Source organism: Procambarus clarkii, chromosome 5, assembly GCF_040958095.1.
Source record: "Procambarus clarkii isolate CNS0578487 chromosome 5, FALCON_Pclarkii_2.0, whole genome shotgun sequence".
NCBI lineage: Eukaryota > Metazoa > Arthropoda > Malacostraca > Decapoda > Cambaridae > Procambarus > Procambarus clarkii.
Window position 1 is genome coordinate 20,165,719 of NC_091154.1, and position 18,501 is coordinate 20,184,219.

The 18,501-nt window shown below is 45.4% G+C and overlaps 1 protein-coding gene across 1 annotated transcript in view; it reads right to left on the bottom strand.

Moving 5' to 3' along the window:
- Positions 1-2,925: 2,925 nt before the first annotated feature.
- The window catches only part of LOC123763843 (zinc finger protein 271), a 463,457-nt gene continuing 447,881 nt past the window's right edge, over positions 2,926-18,501 (bottom strand). Inside the window, exon 2 of the mRNA XM_069339884.1 lies at positions 2,926-7,881. Coding sequence (XP_069195985.1) covers positions 4,333-5,967 — 1,635 coding nt within the window. The 5' untranslated portion in view covers positions 5,968-7,881 and the 3' untranslated portion in view covers positions 2,926-4,332. The remainder of the gene's footprint in view (positions 7,882-18,501) is intronic.

Genomic DNA, 18,501 nt, shown 5'->3' on the forward strand with positions numbered 1-18,501 from the left:
TGGCGCACCACAGGATTGTCATATTTTAATGCAGAGCAGTGCAGTGGTTAATGCCCTTCCCTCCCTTCCTCGCCTCATCACAATCGACTTGATAATGGTCCGGGACGGACTGAATCGTAGTTGTCTCTTCAAATTTCTAGTGTGCGATTTAGTCTTCACCCCTAATTCTTCGCCTTTCTAGGGAATGTAATTTAAGCTTTGTTAATCTTTCTTCATATGACAGGTTTCTGATTTTGGGGATTAACTCTGTCATCCTACGCTGAAGGCATTCTAGTGAATCGTCACAAAAACGATGACTCAGTGTGGCAGATAATGACTCTACAATTAACATTGTACTCAACACATGAGTTGAGCAACACAGGATTTCATGTTGAGAAAGGGGGACTTTCCACCATTTGTATTTGAATGTCCCACCAGGCAGGATGGTATTTCCGATATGCAGTAGTTGATCTAGGTTAATCATCTGACAAATGTGTCACAGTAGATGATATGCACCAAGAGGTGAGAGAGACTGAAACAAAGACACGTCTAGAATGCCTCCACATAGATTTGTGGGGGGATTAAGGGTCACCCAAAATGTGTACATCACTATGACTACTGCATTTAGTAAGCCAACAATTGCTTTCCATTCCTATTACTTAAGTCCTTGTGCCTAGGTAGTATTGAAGTCATTACCCCATGGTTGTTGGGTGACAACTGTGTGTCCCCTGGCTACGAGGCCAGGGGCTTCGTAGCCTGGTGGATAGCGCGCAGGACTCGTAATTCTGTGGCGTGGGTTCGATTCCCGCACGAGGCAGAAACAAACGGGCAAAGTTTCTTTCACCCTGAATGCCCCTGTTACCTAGCAGTAAATAGGTACCTGGGAGTTAGTCAGCTGTCACGGGCTGCTTCCTGGGGGTGGAGGCCTGGTCGAGGACCGGGCCGCGGGGACACTAAAGCCCCGAAATCATCTCAAGATAACCTCAAGATAACATTAACTAGAAATATTGTAATCAAAGGATTTCTGAAAAATTATAATTATTACTTTCTCATCTGTTTTAATTTCATTAATCATTGCTTCCTCAATTCTCCTAATAACAAGGAATAAAATTATAAGGAGAAAGCACAGAGACATGAGGATACAGAGCTGGTGTATAAAGAAGAGATGCAAGACGTGAGGGCATCGCTATGATATTAAATCCACGTGATCGGAGTTATGAATATTCTTAAAAATTCTGCAAGGATAAATAAACTATGTTTTCATTAAGTACATTTGTTTATTAATTGAAAGAATGCTCTTAGTTACAGTGACCTTTTATATAGACAACTGTCAAGTAAGTTCTCTATAATAATTAAAGGGCCATGAGTATGGACCAATTATTACACTTTATTCTGTCTAAAAATATCAAGTATAAATGACTTCATATTCACATACATCAAAATATAAAAACAAATCAAATGCAAATCAAGTGCAAATAGCAAGGCAAGGTCAGGTAATTATCAGGAGAAAGCACTACACCAATATGACTATTTAGCACTTGGAAGGAATATGATGCTAAGTGTTTGGGAAAGGATGGAGGCAGGGAATGATACCCAACCACTTGGGCAGTCGGGGATTGAATGCTGACCTGCAAGACGTGGAAACATTGCTGTACCGTCCAGTCCAAGTGGGTGGGGTAAAGTCACAATAACGTGTTTGAAAATTACACACCCAACCTACACATCTGAAATATAAGAAGTCATAACATTTCAGTCCATCCTGGACATTAATCTAGTTTTAATAATGGTCCTGGACAGACTGATATGACTTCACTTCCTTTATTTTAAGATGTGTGGATTAGGTGACGAATCATTGGCTACTTCGATATCTAGCAACACACAGGCCTACAGCATATGATTATATGCCTATATAACCAACATTTAAACATAACGGCTATATTTTTAAATTCATAGCACTTTTTATTAAACTAAATATCCTTTAAATAATCGTTTATAGATAATTACATGAATAATAATAGCAATTAGGCCTAGTCTAGGGTCCTACCATGAAAGAAATGTTACCAGGATAATACAAATTCCAGTCAGGCTTATATAAATGTTCCATGTATAACACATTCTGGTCCGGTTAATATGAATGTTCCACATATAATACACATTCTGGTCCGGTTAATATAAATATTCCATGTATAATACATATTCTGCTCAGGTTAATATAAATGTTCCCTGTATAATACACATTCTGGTCAGGTTAATTTGAATATTCCATGTATAATACACATTCTGGTATGTTAATATAAATGTTCCCTATATAATACACATTCTGCTCAGGTAATGACAAATGTTCTATGTTTAATACACATTCTGGTCAAATATAAATGTTCAAATATAAATGTATTATACAGGTTCCCTGTATAATACACATTCTTGGTGGAGGAGCCACAAGTGCCCCCCCCCCCAAGAAAATCCCAAATCCTAGGAAGAGTCCAATGATCCTTTGACCACAAGGAAAAGAAAGTATTTATTCAATGGAACAACTTTCTGATGCACCACTATTTGGAGAGCTGTATCCAGGAATGAAAACCTTAGCTTAAGAAGGACATACAGTGTATCTGCTTTGGACAAAGTTCCACAGAGCAAAAAATCATTCCAGAACTTGTTCTAAGGTGGAGGAAAATGTCTTGACTCTAAAATCTTACATTTGTCACTGAATGGGTCATGTTACTTCTGTACTTTGTCAACTATTAACCCTTAAACTGTGCAACATGTCATATGACGTGTTGAGTATATAAATGTTCAGGCCCCGAAACGCTGCGAGTACTAGTGGCTTTACAAGATTGTAATTACCATATTATGTATCCTCACAATCCCAATGTACCTTCTTGTATATGCATAAATAAATAAATAAATAAATAGAGTAACTGACGCAAAAGTGTGCATCACATCATATGACGTTTTAGAGTTATCTTCTTGAGGTTATCTTGAGATGATTTCGGGGCTTAGTGTCCCCGCAGCCTAGTCCTCGACCAGGCCTTCACCCCCAGGAAGTAGCCCGTGACAGCTGACTAACTCCCAGGTACCTATTTACTGCTAGGTAACAGGAGCATCAGGGTGAAAGAAACTCTTCCCATTGTTTCTCGCCGGTGCCCGGGATCGAACCCGGGACCACAGGATCACGCGTCCAGTGTTCTGTTCGCTCAGCTACCGGCTCTCCATCGTACTACGCAAGAGTAATGAGTGAGTAGAGTACTCACTACGCAAGATTTAAACGGCCCTCGGATACACCGAGTTTACATCACCTGCCTTAGGGTTCTTGTAAACAGACTCCATTTTTTTTTTTTAAATTGTAGGCAACATTCCTGGGTGTGAGGGACCTCAGTACTGAGTGAGCCACCAAGGCTGGTGAACGCAGCATGAACTCACAGCACTGCTGTTCAGCTTGTGACCACAGCACCGCCTAATAATGTAAAAAAAAAAAATATACGTAACTGGTATTATTTAGTGATGATAGTATTACAGAAGATCCCCGATTGTGATAAAAATTACAAGGATTCTGATAACAGCAGGATTGTTGTGATAATTTGCACTGTGCTGTGGGAGGAGTAATGTTCAGGGTGTGAGGAGTAATGTTGAAGGTGAGAGGGCTGTAGCACCGTCTGCCAAAGCTGTGTGGCCACCTGTTGCTGTCTGCACTTACTATACCAGCTTAGTGGTTCGCTATGGTGAACACAAATGTAGATACTTATATATAATGTCTGTATAGTGAATAAAAGCAAAAACAGTTTGGTGGGAGGAGAATGTTGTCGAGTGAGATGTTTTTGAGGGAGGGAGTGACAGCGGGTTGCTGGTTGGTGTGGTGGAAACTCCTCGTTGCTTTTTGACTCACCGTATCAACTTAGTGGTTTGTTATGGTGAACAAAACATGCAGATACTTAAATATATAACCTGTGTGTATATAGTGTAATAACTGCAAAAAGTATTTGTTTATTCTTTATGAACATAATAACTGAATCAATAATATGCACACCATAATTTTGAGTACGGCGATGATTCACACATTTTATTATATAAATATATCACACTACACACTACTGAATAATATTACTGTAGAAAAAAAATAAAAAAACATCAGGCATTGAAATAATTTGGTAATATCTTTTATAAGATTAAATAATTTTTTTTTTTTGTTGCGCCTGTGAGGTGTTGAAAGCCAAATAGCCCAGAGCAGCTCAGGGCTTAAGAATAACTACATTTCAATTATGTAAAGTCACTGGAGGTAATGCTAGTTTTTCTACATGAAGCTTCATGTGTCTTACTAAACTTAATTTACATACAGTCTTTTACCAGTAGACACACTCAACAGTGATATGGTTTCTCTCCGGTATGAATCCTCATGTGTGAATTTAGATTCGATTTTCGTGAAAAATCTTTTAGACACTCTGAACAATGATATGGTTTCTCTCCTGTATGAATCCTCATGTGTTTTTTTAGAAGTGATTTATCTTTAAAGTCTTTTGGACACTCTGAACAGTGATATGGTTTCTCTCCTGTATGAATCCTCATGTGTGATATTAGATCTGATTTATCTTTATAGTCTTTCAAACACTCTAAACAATGATAAGGTTTTTCTCCTGTATGAATCCTTATGTGTTTTTTTAAATATGATTTTTGTGAAAAATCTTTTAGACACTCTGAACAGTGATATGGTTTCTTTCCTGTATGAATGCTCATATGTTTTTTTAGATATGATTTTTGTGAAAAATCTTTTAGACACTCTGAACAGTGATATGGTTTCTCTCCTGTATGAATCCTCATGTGAGAAATTAGAAGTGATTTTCTTGAAAAGTCTTTTGGACACTCTGAACAGTGATATGGTTTCTCTCTTGTATGAACCTTCATGTGTGATATTAGATTTGACTTATCATTAAAGTCTTTTAGACACTCTGAACAGTGATATGGTTTCTCTCCTGTATGAATCCTCATGTGAGAAATTAGAAGTGATTTTCTTGAAAAGTCTTTTGGACACTCTGAACAGTGATATGGTTTCTCTCTTGTATGAACCTTCATGTGTGATATTAGATTTGACTTATCATTAAAGTCTTTTAGACACTCTGAACAGTGATATGGTTTCTCTCCTGTATGAATCCTCATGTGAGATATTAGAAGTGATTTTCGTGAAAAGTCTTTTAGACACTCTGAACAGTGATATGGTTTCTCTCCAGTATGATTCCTCATGTGAGAAATTAGAAGTGATTTTCTTGAAAAGTCTTTTGGACACTCTGAACAGTGATATGGTTTCTCTCTTGTATGAACCTTCATGTGTGATATTAGATTTGACTTATCATTAAAGTCTTTTAGACACTCTGAACAGTGATATGGTTTCTCTCCTGTATGAATCCTCATGTGAGATATTAGAAGTGATTTTCGTGAAAAGTCTTTTAGACACTCTGAACAGTGATATGGTTTCTCTCCTGTATGATTCCTCATGTGAGATATTAGAAGTGATTTTCGTGAAAAGTCTTTTGGACACTCTGAACAGTGATATGGTTTCTCTCCTGTATGAATCCTCATGTGTGGTATTAGATATGATTTATCTTTAAAGTCTTTCAGACACTCTGAACAGTGATATGGTTTCTCTCCTGTATGAATCTGCATGTGTCTTTTTAACTGCGATTTTTGTGAAAAATCTTTTAGACACTCTGAACAGTGATATGGTTTCTCTCCTGTATGAATCTGCATGTGTCTTTTTAACTGCGATTTTTGTGAAAAATCTTTTAGACACTCTGAACAGTGATATGGTTTCTCTCCTGTATGATTCCTCATGTGAGATATTAGAAGTGATTTTCGTGAAAAGTCTTTTGGACACTCTGAACAGTGATATGGTTTCTCTTCTGTATGAATCCTCGTGTGTTTTTTTAGATGTGATTTATCTTTAAAGTCTTTTATGCACTCTGAACAGTGATATGGTTTCTCTCCTGAATCAGCACTCATATTTAAATATTTCTGAACGTAGTTTTAGACTGTGAATATTTAATACAGATTTTTCTTTGTTCATTTTTTGTAGGCTACTATACGAGATGTTTTAATATAATATTTTTGAACAGTCAACACTTATTAGATTTTTCTTTTGAAGAAATATTTGTACAGTTTACTTGAATGTATAGATCTTTAAAGTTAGTTGATCCAAAAACCTAAGTATTATCTTATGAAATTCACTACATTTGATTACTGAAGTCTTGTAGATAATGATTATTATTATTATTATGAATTTAATATTTGTATGCTTTATAAATATTACAGAAAATTATATGTAACACATTCATGATATATTTTTAAGTAGAATGCAGTTTTTGTACATTATTAAAGCAATGTTAAAATATACCAAACACTTGGATTGTGGGATGTGTAAATAACACAAGTTACAACATTGTAGCCAGCAGAGACCGGTCAGGTTATAGTGGTACCTCTGTTGTCAACATTTAGCCCAGAATATCAAATAAGTAGCAGGAAAAAATCCAATTTGGTAGAAATATTAAGCAACTGCATTGTCAAGTCATACAAGAAAGGAAAATTTGATTTGTAAATTGCTGGTATTGTTGATTCACAAATAGTAAAATATTGTGCTTATTATATTATAAAATATGCTAGACTTAAAATATACTATACACTATGTCCTGTGAATTATCAAGTGTAAAAACATACACACAGTTCATATATACTCCTCCAAAAGTGGTTGACAGCAGGATAATTAGTTCATGTAAAACTTTGTAAATATGTAAAACAAGCACTGTGGCAAGTTTTTTTTTCAAGATTTTACAATGTCATTGTATCACTTCTATAGAAAAAATAGATATATATTTTTGTTGCACTGATATGTCTTATTATAAATATAACCTCAGAACTGAGTGTCTTACTATATATATAGAACCAGAGAACTGAGAGAGGCCTTATTACAAATATAACTACAGCACAAGGGTCAAGCACAATGGAACCTAATGTGATTAGTCAGCTGTGTAAATGTGTATGTGATTTTGTTCAAGAATGTAACGGTCCAATGTTCCTTGTACAATTTTTTAATACTCTGTACCTTCAAGTAACTAATAAATAAGATCTATGCATTATGAACACTGATATATTATCTTACCTGTCCAAGATAAGAATCCATATTTACTATAAAGTATATAGATATCTTTTTAGAATGCTCTCTCAACACTTACACTTGTTCATATATGAGAAAAAATGTGTCATGTTCTGTAAATCATTTATATTAAACTTTCCCAATAAGACATAAAAAATAATAATTTTAATAACCTTCAAATATTATCTTGCCATCACACACACAATATATTATTATAAATGCAAAGATTTAAACATCAATGATAAACCAAAGTTGTCTTTAAATGCACATTTGCTTTGTTACCATGGTGCCATAGTGCCTGAAGTGTTGATAAATACATATTACTCACCCATACATATATAAATATATGTATGTAGGGTACTCTGGATGAGTGTGCGTTTACTGCAATGGGTGATAAGGAAACACATGACAATATCTGAAAGAGTTTAGTAAACATCAATCCACAGGATGTTGAAGAAGTGGATGTAACAATCAGGATGTTGAAATTGCCTCAAGACAAAGTCTTACCCCAATTCATGTAGTACGTTTTCTCAAACACTGTAATGAGTGTCATGACACTGCTGATGACAGCCACCATGTATGCTGTCTGTCTGACAGTGTTGTGCATCATGACACTGTTCACTCTATCATGTATATGCTGTCTATCTGACAGTGTTGTGCTTCATGACACTGCTCACACTATGATGTATGCAGCCTTGTTGACACATGAGCTCTAAGCCTATTGGGGGGTGGCACTGCAGGAGTCAGTCTTCTGGTGACAGTAGGAACTGCAAAAGAAACAATTGAGAAATCTTCAGGACTTTAAATAACAAATACCGAATAAAGAATCTTTGATATTTAATAAAGTTTTCTCATAAGGGACAAATTATTTTCAGGTATTCCAATACAGTAGATTTTTTAATGCAATAAATCTAAGACATGTAGAGATAATATAAGGCAGCACTAGACTATATAACTGTACATATTAATGGAATATATTATGAATTAGAGGTCAGTGTAAGCTGGTCAATCTGTACTATCTCTCTCCAGATAACACGAAGTTCAAAATTATTTTTCATTTTTTATTTGTTTGCTAAATATATTAAACAAACTTGCATATGTATATATACAATACAATATATGCAAATGGACATTTTGATAATATAATTATAATCAAACAGAGTACTGTAATATTAGTCTCTTCATTGTACAAAAAGTAAATAAAAATAAATAAAATGCTACCTTAGCACTGATAGCTGGTACACCACCCCAGCATGATAGCTGGTACACCACCCCAGCACTGATAGCTGGTACACTACCCCAGCACTGATAGCTGGTACACCACCCCAGCACTGATAGCTGGTACACCACCCCAGCACTGATAGCTGGTACACTACCCCAGCACTGATAGCTGGTACACCACCCCAACACTGATAGCTGGTACACCACCCCAACACTGATAGCTGGTACACCACCCCAGCATGATAGCTGGTACACCACCCCAGCACTGATAGCTGGTACACCACCCCAGCATGATAGCTGGTACACCACCCCAGCACTGATAGCTGGTACACTACCCCAGCACTGATAGCTGGTACACCACCCCAGCACTGATAGCTGGTACACCACCCCAGCACTGATAGCTGGTACACCACCCCAGCACTGATAGCTGGTACACTACCTCAGCACTGATAGCTGGTACACCACCCCAGCACTGATAGCTGGTACACCACCCCAGCACTGATAGCTGGTACACCACCCCAGCACTGATAGCTGGTACACTACCCCAGCACTGATAGCTGGTACACCACCCCAGCATGATAGCTGGTACACCACCCCAGCATGATAGCTGGTACACTACCCCAGCACTGATAGCTGGTACACCACCCCAGCACTGATAGCTGGTACACCACCCCAGCACTGATAGCTGGTACACTACCCCAGCACTGATAGCTGGTACACCACCCCAACACTGATAGCTGGTACACCACCCCAACACTGATAGCTGGTACACCACCCCAGCACTGATAGCTGGTACACCCCCTCAACACTGATAGCTGGTACACCACCCCAGCATGATAGCTGGTACACTACCCCAGCATGATAGCTGGTACACCACCCCAGCACTGATAGCTGGTACACTACCCCAGCACTGATAGCTGGTACACTACCCCAGCACTGATAGCTGGTACACCACCCCAGCACTGATAGCTGGTACACCACCTCAGCACTGATAGCTGGTACACTACCCCAGCACTGATAGCTGGTACACTACCCCAGCACTGATAGCTGGTACACCACCCCAGCACTGATAGCTGGTACACCACCCCAGCACTGATAGCTGGTACACTACCCCAGCACTGATAGCTGGTACACTACCCCAGCACTGATAGCTGGTACACCACCCCAGCACTGATAGCTGGTACACCACCTCAGCACTGATAGCTGGTACACTACCCCAGCACTGATAGCTGGTACACTACCCCAGCACTGATAGCTGGTACACCACCCCAGCACTGATAGCTGGTACACTACCCCAGCATGATAGCTGGTACACCACCCCAACACTGATAGCTGGTACACTACCCCAGCACTGATAGCTGGTACACCACCCCAGCACTGATAGCTGGTACACCACCTCAGCACTGATAGCTGGTACACTACCCCAGCACTGATAGCTGGTACACCACCCCAGCACTGATAGCTGGTACACCACCCCAGCACTGATAGCTGGTACACTACCTCAGCACTGATAGCTGGTACACATACATCTGCACACTTCCCAGGACCAAACTGCTCTCACTGACCAATAAGCAAGCAGTGATCAGCTAGTGACAACTGACGATCAACAAGAGACGGAACACCACAACACCACACAGCCAAGTCACTGACCAATAAGCAAGCAGTGATCAGCTAGTGACAACTGACGATCAACAAGAGACGGAACACCACAACACCACACAGCCAAGTCACTGACCAATAAGCAAGCAGTGATCAGCTAGTGACAACTGACGATCAACAAGAGACGGAACACCACAACACCACACATGCCAAGTCACTGACCATATGCTATGCAGATGACACACACAACTCATTACAGGTGCTGAAATAGACAATATGACTCACAAAGCACAAAATGAAACCAATGGAATCATACAATGGGAATACAACTGGTGTATCCAGAGAATGGCATCATACAATGGGAATACAACTGGTGTATCCAGAGAATGGCATCATACAATGGGAATACAACTGGTGTATCCAGAGAATGGCATCATACAATGGGAATACAACTGGTGTATCCAGACAATGGCATCATACAATGGGAATACAACTGGTACATGCAGACAAACCTGAAAAAGTTAACAATCAAATACTTCTTCTATAACACACTACAGTTGATGGGGTACCTTAGGTCCCCCCCCCCCACACACACCCTCCCAGAGTTGACCCTGTGTCCAGGCCTTTCCCACATGCCTTCCTAGGTCTCTCCCCCCCCCCAACACACCCTCCCAGAGGTAAGGTAAGATAATTATCAAAAGAAGGCATCAAAAAGGGAAGGCTATGTAGCACCATCAAAGTGCGAAATAATCAGAGGGCACTAAATACCATCAAGAATGCCAATACAAGAACAAAAATGCATAAGGCGAACGATATCAAAAGTATCTGATTCACCAAGAATTCTATCGAGGGACAAGTGACCGTGAGGGACAGTCGGAAAGCAAGACACACGCTCGTGCTGGAAGTTAGGACATTCAACAAGGATATGCACAACTGTAAGAGGGACAACGCAATTTGGACAATAAGGAGCAGGGCGGCGCTCCATTAAGTGACTGTGGGTTAAGCGAGTATGGCCAACCCGCAACCGTGCCAAAGCAGTTTCCCACCGCCGGTTTCGGTGATAGGAGGAAGGCCACAGGAACACACTATGTTTGAGAGTACGCAGCTTGTTACTAACCACAGGGGACCAACAACCCTCCCAATGGTCAAGGATGGAGGAATGAATAACAGGATAAAAGTCGAAATAAGGAATACCTTTACGGGAGATAGGACAAGAATGGATAGCTTCCTTAGCGGCAGCATCTGCACGCTCATTGAAAGAAACACCAATATGGCTGGGAACCCAGCAAAACTCTACTGATTTAAATTTACTAGAAATAAGAAACAGCCAATGTTGAATCTCGATGACCACTGGATGGACAGGATTAAAGGACCCTAGAGCCATGAGGGCACTACGAGAGTCAACTACAACCACAAAGGAAGAATGGTAATGAGAAAGCAAGAGACGGAGAGCATAGAGAATACCATAAAGTTCTGCTGTGAAGTCGCTAGCCTCCGAAGGGAGGAGACACATATAAGTACAGTCAGGAAAAACAACAGAGTAGTCCACACCGTCGGCAGACTTAGACCCATCGGTGAAGATGGAAATAGAGTGAGAGTGCGAAGAAAAGTGCTCAAGGAAGAGGCTTTTCAGAATCGTAGGAGGGGTAAAGGCTTTAGTAATACAAGTCAAGGACGTACAAAACTTGGGAAGGGGGACTCTCCACGGAGGCAAGGAAGGAACAAAATGAGGAGAAACATTAGAAATATGAACAGAAAGAGAATCCTGCAAGCGAGAAAACCAGACAGAAAGAGGGAGACGATGAAGAGGAACAGGAGCTACAGGAGGAGGAAGAGTCAAAGCACGACAGAGGCGAGAGGAAGGATGCTGTAAGGACTGCGCAAGATAGCGAAGACAGTAGCGATCACGGCGGTCCTGAAGAGAGAGAAAGTCAGTGTCAACATACAAACTGAGGGCGGGAGTCGAACTAAAGGCACCAGAGCCGAGACGCAACCCAGTATGGTGCAAAGAATCAAGACGGTGAAGAGTAGAAGGAGAAGCAGAATAGTATGCAGGGCAACCATAATCAAGTTTAGACAGGACGAGAGAGGAGTACAAATAGAGGAGCATGCGCCTATCCGCTCCCCAAGAAGTATGGGACAAAACCTTAAGGAGGTTAAGGGCCTTAGAGCATTCAACTCGGAGGTAAGAGATATGGGCTGACCAAGACAAATGAGTGTCAAAGACTAACCCCAAAAGCTTAGCGGAATCCCTATACACAAGGGGATGATCATAAAGTGACAAAGAGGGACGAAGAACGACCCGCTTCCGAGTAAAAGTCATAGCACAAGTCTTAGATGCAGAGAAATTGAAGCCATGATCGGTGGCCCAAGACGACACGGCATCAATTGCAAGTTGAAGCCACTGTTGAAGGAGAGGCGAATCATCACCCCGACAGGAAAGAGTAAGATCATCAACATAGAGAGCGGAGAAGACGCCAGAAGGAAGAGAGGAAAGAAGACCGTTGAGGGCAACTAGAAAAAGAGTAGTGCTCAGAACACTACCCTGGGGTACACCCTCATACTGCCGAAAAGGGGCAGAGAGAGTGGTACCAAGCCGCACATGAAAGAAATGATGAGAGACGAAGCTCTGGAGGAAGAGAGGGAGATTACCACGAAGGCCAAAAGAATGAAGTTGAGATAGGAAATGATAACGCCAAGTAGTGTCGTAAGACACTACTTGGTCAAAAAGGACAGCAACAATGGAGGTCTTCGCAACAAAATCAGTACGAATATAGACCTCCAAGTTCACCAGGACATCCGTTGTGCTGCGGCACTTGCAAAAACCAAATTGAGAAGGGGAGAGGTGGTGATAGTGTTCTAAGAACCACATCAAACGAACGTTAACCATACGTTCAAAGAGCTTGCAGACACAACTCGTGAGGGCAATTGGGCGGAAGTCCTTGGGGGATGACCCGAGAGACCCTGGTTTCCGAACAGGGAGGACAACAGCATCGAGCCAGTCTTCAGGGACCGACGACGACTCCCAGACCCGATTGTACAGACTCAGTAAATACTGAGATGTGCACGGAGGGAGATGGCGAAGTATTTCATAATGAATGCCATCGGAGCCCGCTGCCGTAGAACCGCAAAGAGCTAGGGCAGACTGAAGCTCAGAGAGAGAGAGAGAAGGGATCATTATAGGGAAGGCGAAGATAAGTACAGAAATTTAAAGGATGAGATTCAAGAGTAGGCTTACGAAGAAGGAAGGATTGGGAAGATGAGAACCAGAACTAACAGAGGAAAAATGGGAACCCAGTTCGGTCGCGACCTGCAACAGGTCCGCCACAAGAGCACCATGGAGGCGAAGAACCGGTGAGACATCAGGAACGAACTTACCTGCAATCTTGCGGATATGCTTCCAGACCAGTGGGAGAGGAGTTTCGGACGTAACGGTGGAGATATAAGATGCCCAGCAAGCACGTTTAGCCACACGGATGGTCCTACGGGCCACCGCACTCGCCTTCCGAAACAAAAGAAAAGATTCAACCATCTGCCGGCGGCGATGTCTCTTCCAGGCTGCACGCTTACAGCGGACAGCCCGAGCACAGTCCACATTCCATCAGGGAACGCACTTCCGCGATCCCCGAGAGGAAGAGCGAGGAATAGAGTGGAGGGCAGCTTCAAAGACAATGTCATGAAAAAGAAGGAGGGCGCGAGGGAGAGGCAGAACGGAGAGGTCTGAAATAGTAGCACGAAGAGTAAAGAGACGCCAGTCAGCCTCGGCAAACCGCCACCTAGGGAAGGAGAGAGGAGGGCGAAAAAAGAAAAAAGTGACAAGGATAGGAAAATGGTCACTGCCATGGAGGTCATTAAGGACCCGCCACCCGAAATTAAAGAAAGGGATGGCAAGTACAGAGAAAGATCAAGACAAGAAAGAGAGCGAGTCCGAGAGTCCAAATGAGTGGGCTCACCAGAATTAAGAAGGGACAGGGAAGAAGAGAGGATGAAAGGTTCAAGGAGGCGACCCCAGGTGTTTGTCAGCACATCACCCCAAAGGGCATGACGACAATTGAAATCACCCAGCAGGAGCACAGGCTCCAGCAAGGAGTCTAGGAGGTGTTTAAGATCGGGAAGAGAAAGTGGGACAGTGGGGGGGAGATAAATGGGACAAACCGTGTACCATCTACGCACAATGATACGGGCGGCAGAACATCGTAGAGAATCAAGAGAGCAGAAGAATTATGGACCCCAGCTGTTGCTGGGGGGACGGAGAGAAAGGAATAGCCATGGAAGCGACCATGATGAGCACTAAGCATCGGCTCCTGGAGACAGACACAAAGGGGCGAAAACTGTGAAATGAGAAGTTGGAGGTCAAGGAAATTGGCGTAAAATCCACGGATGTTCCATTAAAGAAAAGACATCTGCAAAGAGAGAGAGAGAGGAGAGCAACAGAGAGCAAAGAACAAAGAAAGGTGAAGAAGGAACACAGCACGCTAAAAAAGCACAGAGTCAGGATCAGGATCAAGGTCAGCGAAGTCAGGGTTAGGGGGCATGGGTAAACTGAGTAAAGAAGGAGGGAAAGAAGTGGGAGGACAGACCAGAGGTGGACGAGCAGGGTCTGGAGGAGAAGGAAGGGGAGGAGGAGGGGCAGAAAGAGGGGAGCGCACCTCAGCAAGGGCAGTAACCGAGATGGAACCGGGGGTTAAAGAAACCCCCACAGTAGGAACAGGGGGCACCACCACCGAAGCTGGAGGGGAAGGAACGATAGAATCAGAGAGAGGGGGTGAAGAGGAAAGCGAAGCCTTCTTATCGACCAAGGAGGAGAAAGGAGAGAAGCCAGGTTTACGCTTCTGACTCAAAGAGACAGGCGTCCCAGCAGCAATGTACTGGGCAACAGACTCCAGCGTCTCAATAGGAGAAGAAGAGCGAGAGCGAACAACACGACCCTCAGGAGAGTGATGGACTGCACAGTCAGGCGGCGGGGAGAGCCAAGAGATGGAGGAGAATGATGGGAAGGAGAACCAGAGGGAGAGGAGAAAGAAGACAAAGGAGACGGGACAGACTGGTTAGAAAGAAGGGGAGCCCTAGACAGAGAACCAGGAGGGGGACCCTCCGGGACGGATGGAGGGAAACAGGGGAGGTGGTGGTGGGTGTGTCCGGGTCTAAGGCTTGGAAACGGTTGTGAGACTGAGGAAGGCGGGAAGTACGAGGAGAGGAAGAGCGCACCACGCGAGCATAGGAGACACCAGCGAAAGACGGGAGACGATGAACTTGGCGCCGAGCCTCAGGAAAAGACAAACGGTCCCGGTGCTTCAAGTTGAGGACAGCCGCCTCAAGTTTGTAACGAATACACGTACGGGAGAAGGTAGGGTGGGCCTCACCGCAATTGAGGCAGTGAGCCTGGAGAGAAGTGCACTCCAACTTAGAGTGACCCTCGCTTCCACACAGGGGACAGAGAGAGACAGGACTAGAGCATTTGAGGGCACCATGCCCAAACCTCCAGCACTTATTACAGAGCCTAGGAGAGGGAATGTACTCCTGGACAGAGCACCTGGCACCAGCAAGAATGACAGAGGGCAGAAGGGTCCAACCATCAAAGGTTACCTTCACAACCCGAAGGGGAAGACGGCGACGACCACAAGGGGGACCAGTAAATGTATCCACCTGGATGACAGAATGACCCTGGGCCTCAAGGATATGCTTGATATCCTCGTGGCAGTCCTTGAGATCCCTAACACCAGTCGCAACATGGTGCGGGAGAACAGTGCCAACACTGGCATTCAACCGAACGTTCTTCGAGACCCGAACAGGGGTCTTGCCAAGGCAGGATAAGGTGGCCAAGCGAGTGGCCGCATCCTGAGAAGGAGCAGCAACGACACGGGTACCAAGATGAGTGGGTTGAAGGTAACAGAAGCATCCACGGAATCGACAAGATGCCTATGAAGGGAAAAATCGTCAGGAGGAGTTGAATCCAAAGGATGGAGGTCAAAGTACTTAGTCCACATAGCAGGACCAAACAAAGCATGGAACGAATTAGTATGGGATGGGAGCATACGAGAGCGGCCGTGGCGAGGACGGCGATGAGAACCTTTAAAGAGAGACGGGTCAAAAGGTGCAGTAGTCACAAGAAGAGATGGAGCCGTGCAAGGGGACGAGACGGTCACCACAGCTGGCTTGGGGCTCGACCCAACCACAGAGGAGGGAGGGGAGCAGGGAGGAAGAGTCCGGTCTGGGCCTAAACCGGGTCCTGTAGCGGGGGCTACAGATCCTGGTCTTCCAGGACGGTCTGACTCAGGGGCCTGGTCGCCAACCCCATGAGCCTGGGTAAGAGAAATCAAGTTGTCATCCATGCAGCAAACCAATATCTAAGGGATGGGACCTGGAACCAAGGGATACCACCTACCAGGGCAGCCAGGGAGGCCGAGTGCGGGCCAGTGCAGGAAGGGTGTGTCGTCCCCAGCAGTGCTCCCCCTTTTCAACAGGGGGAGTCCTACTACTTCGTTCATTCTCCAACACTGATGCTAAGACCCCAGTCCCCCTATCGCCCCAGCCTGGACACCCAACCATCCACTCAGGGCAGCCCCTCACAGGCGACCCCTCCAGCGGGTGGTCCGATGGCTCACAAGGCCCCTACATGGTGCCCTTCAGCACATACACCACCCAAAGAGTGGGCAGGAGAGGGGGCACAGGCAACCCACACCGGTCCCAGGGAGGTGTACGTGAGCCCCTCACCACGGCAAGGAGGCACCACGGAGAGGCACCCTCCCAGAGTTGACCCTGTGTCCAGGCCTTTCCCACATGCCTTCCTAGGTCCCCCCCCCCCACACACCCTCCCAGAGTTGACCCTGTGTCGAGGCCTTTCCCACATGCCTTCCTAGGTCCCCCCCCCCCACACACCCTCCCAGAGTTGACCTTGTGTCCAGGCCTTTCCCACATGCCTTCCTAGGGCCCCCCCCCCCCACACACCCTCCCAGAGTTGACCCTGTGTCCAGGCCTTTCCCACATGCCTTCCTAGGGCCCCCCCCCCACACACCCTCCCAGAGTTGACCCTGTGTCCAGGCCTTTCCCACATGCCTTCCTAGGGCTCCCCCCCCCCACACACACCCTCCCAGAGTTGACCCTGTGTCCAGGCCTTTCCCACATGCCTTCCTAGGTCCCCCCCCCCACACACACACCCTCCCAGAGTTGACCCTGTGTCCAGACCTTTCCCACATGCCTTCCTAGGTCCCCCCCCACACACCCTCCCAGAGTTGACCTTGTGTCCAGGCCTTTCCCACATGCCTTCCTAGGTCCCCCCCCCCCCACACACTCTCCCAGAGTTGACCCTGTGTCCAGGCCTTTCCCACATGCCTTCCTAGGTTCCCCCCCCCCACACACCCTCCCAGAGTTGCCCCTGTGTCCAGGCCTTTCCCACATGCCTTCCTAGGTCTCCCCCCCCCCACACACCCTCCCAGAGTTGACCCTGTGTCCAGGCCTTTCCCACATGCCTTCCTAGGTCCCCCCCCCCACACACACACCCTCCCAGAGTTGACCCTGTGTCCAGACCTTTCCCACATGCCTTCCTAGGTCCCCCCCCACACACCCTCCCAGAGTTGACCTTGTGTCCAGGCCTTTCCCACATGCCTTCCTAGGTCCCCCCCCCCCCACACACTCTCCCAGAGTTGACCCTGTGTCCAGGCCTTTCCCACATGCCTTCCTAGGTTCCCCCCCCCCACACACCCTCCCAGAGTTGCCCCTGTGTCCAGGCCTTTCCCACATGCCTTCCTAGGTCTCCCCCCCCCACACACCCTCCCAGAGTTGACCCTGTGTCCAGGCCTTTCCCACATGCCTTCCTAGGTCTCCCCCCCCCACACACCCTCCCAGAGTTGACCCTGTGTCCAGGCCTTTCCCACATGCCTTCCTAGGTTCCCCCCCCCCCCACACACCCTCCCAGAGTTGCCCCTGTGTCCAGGCCTTTCCCACATGCCTTCCTAGGGCCCCCCCCCACACACACCCTCCCAGAGTTGACCCTGTGTCCAGGCCTTTCCCACATGCCTTCCTAGGTTCCCCCCCCCCCCACACACCCTCCCAGAGTTGCCCCTGTGTCCAGGCCTTTCCCACATGCCTTCCTAGGTTCCCCCCCCCACACACCCTCCCAGAGTTGCCCCTGTGTCCAGGCCTTTCCCACATGCCTTCCTAGGTCTCCCCCCCCCCCCACACACCCTCCCAGAGTTGACCCTGTGTCCAGGCCTTTCCCACATGCCTTCCTAGGTCCCCCCCCCACACACCCTCCCAGAGTTGACCCTGTGTCCAGGCCTTTCCCACATGCCTTCCTAGGTCCCCCCCCCACACACACACTTCCTGAGAAAACCATACCTTGTGGCTCCCTTTAACAGGTTCTGGGGATCAAAGACTTTGTGACCCAGTCTCCGACCAGGCCCTTGCAGTTGGTTGTCTGGTCAACCAAGCTGTTAGATGCGGCTGCTTGCAGCCTGAGGTATAAGTCACAGCCTGGTGGATCAGGTATTCTTTGGAGGTGTTTGTCAAGTTCTCTCTTGAACACTGTGAGAGGTCGCCCAGTTATGACCCTTGTGTTTAGCAGGAGA